This window comes from Gavialis gangeticus, unplaced genomic scaffold, assembly GCF_001723915.1.
Source record: "Gavialis gangeticus isolate Ggan-Ray unplaced genomic scaffold, GavGan_comp1, whole genome shotgun sequence".
NCBI lineage: Eukaryota > Metazoa > Chordata > Crocodylia > Gavialidae > Gavialis > Gavialis gangeticus.
Genome location: NW_017729014.1, coordinates 6,655,494 through 6,657,552, shown reverse-complemented (window position 1 = coordinate 6,657,552; position 2,059 = coordinate 6,655,494). Strand labels below are relative to the sequence as shown.

At 45.0% G+C, this 2,059-nt stretch overlaps 1 protein-coding gene across 1 annotated transcript; it reads left to right on the top strand.

Moving 5' to 3' along the window:
- Positions 1-516: 516 nt before the first annotated feature.
- LOC109293624 (actin-related protein T2-like) lies at positions 517-1,843 on the top strand. Its single transcript, XM_019511659.1, has one exon. The coding sequence runs from the start codon at positions 710-712 to the stop codon at positions 1,841-1,843; it is 1,134 nt and encodes a 377-aa protein (XP_019367204.1). The 5' UTR covers positions 517-709.
- Positions 1,844-2,059: the final 216 nt, after the last annotated feature.

Genomic DNA, 2,059 nt, shown 5'->3' with positions numbered 1-2,059 from the left:
ATACGTCCGTATCAGAAGTTAAAGAAGATCCTTATGAACTGTAAGCTCACAGGCATCCCTAGGGAAGGCAAAATGATGAACTGCTTTCTGCCAGGCCCTTAGCTTACCAGCTGTCTAAAGGGTGAGTGAAGCAGCACTGGAGTAAAATGTAACTGCCAGGAGGCACAGAAGTGCTGGTTGACTGGGATCAGGGTTAAATAAAGGAGAAGGAATTGCACTCAGTAAAAACTGAACAGAGGACCCTAAATTCTCTCAACCATTCAAACTGCTCAGTGCTTCATGAAACCAGCTGGGATCCTGCTTTATGAATCAGTGCACTTCAGATTCATCAATGATCCTAGCTCCTTCTGAAGCTTTTAAAGTGTATTAACTTAATGATCTCCTGAAACAAAGTGACCAAATGAATTATTACAGTGAAGGCTTGTATAAATCTACCTCTGTCATAATGGTCACCACACAGTCATGATCTACCTCATCCATTGTTAAGTGGTGAAGAAGTCAGCACTGGAAATGCTGAGCTGGTCACCACATAAGTGGAGATCATCCTGAATGCCAGCCAAAAATAGCAGTTGTGTTTCTAGATACTGGAGACTGTTTGGGCCTGTTGTATTGTGAACCTGAAGAAATGCATTTGGGAGGTATGTCCTCAAACCACAAGGAGCAACCTTTTTCAGAGAGCAGTTAAGTTTTCTGGGGGAAGGCTGGAAGAATGTTTAATGCCAAGGCATTAGATATCCCAGCTGCAATTTTTGACAACGGGTCAGGCCTGTGTAAGGCTGGTCTATCAGGAGAGATTGGCCCAAGACACGTCATTCCTTCTATTACAGGCCACCCTAAAGCCAAAGCGTCTGTATTAGGAGCCGATCAGAAGGAACACTATGTGGGAGAAGAGGCCCGGGAAAAGCAGGATGTGCTGTCCCTGAAGTACCCCATTGAACGTGGAATAATTACCTCATGGGATAAAGTAGAGAAGCTCTGGAAACATGTTTATGACCACAAACTGTGCATAAAAGCCTTTGAGAGGCCAGTGCTCATGACTGAGATCCCTATGAATCCAGCGGAGAACCGAGAAAAACTGACCCAGCTGATGTTTGAACGGTTTAGGGTGCCTGCTTTCTATTTGTCTGTTCAATCCATATTGTCTCTGTATGCCTCGGCCCGTGTCACTGGAATGGTGATTGATAGTGGACATGGCGTTACCCACACAGTGCCAGTCTATGAAGGATACTGTTTGCCCCATGCTGTCTCCATGCTAGACATTGCTGGCAAGGATATCACAGAGTATTTTACAAAGCTGCTTCTGAAAACAGAGCCATGGCTGGCAAAACTCCCTGAGAAGAGCATTGTAGAAGACATCAAGGAGAAATTATGCTATGTGGCTCCAGAGCCACACCAAGAACGAGTTAGGAGGCCAGAGGAGATCAGAAAGGAATATAGGCTTCCTGATGGGGCTGAAGTCAGGATTGGCAGTGCACTCTTCCAAGCACCAGAGATCCTCTTCGAGCCAAACAATGTTGGCAACGCTGGGCCAGGCCTTCTGAAGATGATTTCCCAAAGTGTCACAAAATGTGACTCCAGCATTCGCAGTGCTCTGTATGGGAACGTGGTGCTGTCTGGTGGTTCATCCCTCTTTCCTGGACTAGATGAGCGGATTTTTAAAGAACTAGAATATCAGGTTCCCAAAGGAGTCCCTATAAAGATTATAGCACCCGCAGAGAGATGGTTTTCTTCATGGATCGGGGCTTCTATAATCACTTCCTTGAGCAGCTTCAAGCAAATGTGGGTCACTGCGGCTGATTACAAGGAGTTTGGACCAAGTGTTGTCCAAAGAAGGTGCTTTTAAGGGGAACTTAGGTAATCCTAGACATTGTCTGCTCAGGACAGAGGTAGTTCTTGCCTTTGCAATTAAAATGAATTAAGTTTAAGTTGTGCTTTTTTGTTCTGAGTTTCAGCGTTCACTTCCTTTGACAGGAGGCTCTTTCTAATGCTGTATATCCTATCAAGGAGCCATTAAAATTAGAGATGGAAAAGCCCTCTTATGTGTTGCATTGTAGCCAAC

Excerpts from the sequence above, each read along its gene's own strand:
- LOC109293624 (XM_019511659.1), top strand. The coding sequence starts at position 710 with ATGTTTAATGCCAAGGCATTAGATATCCCAGCTGCAATTTTTGACAAC.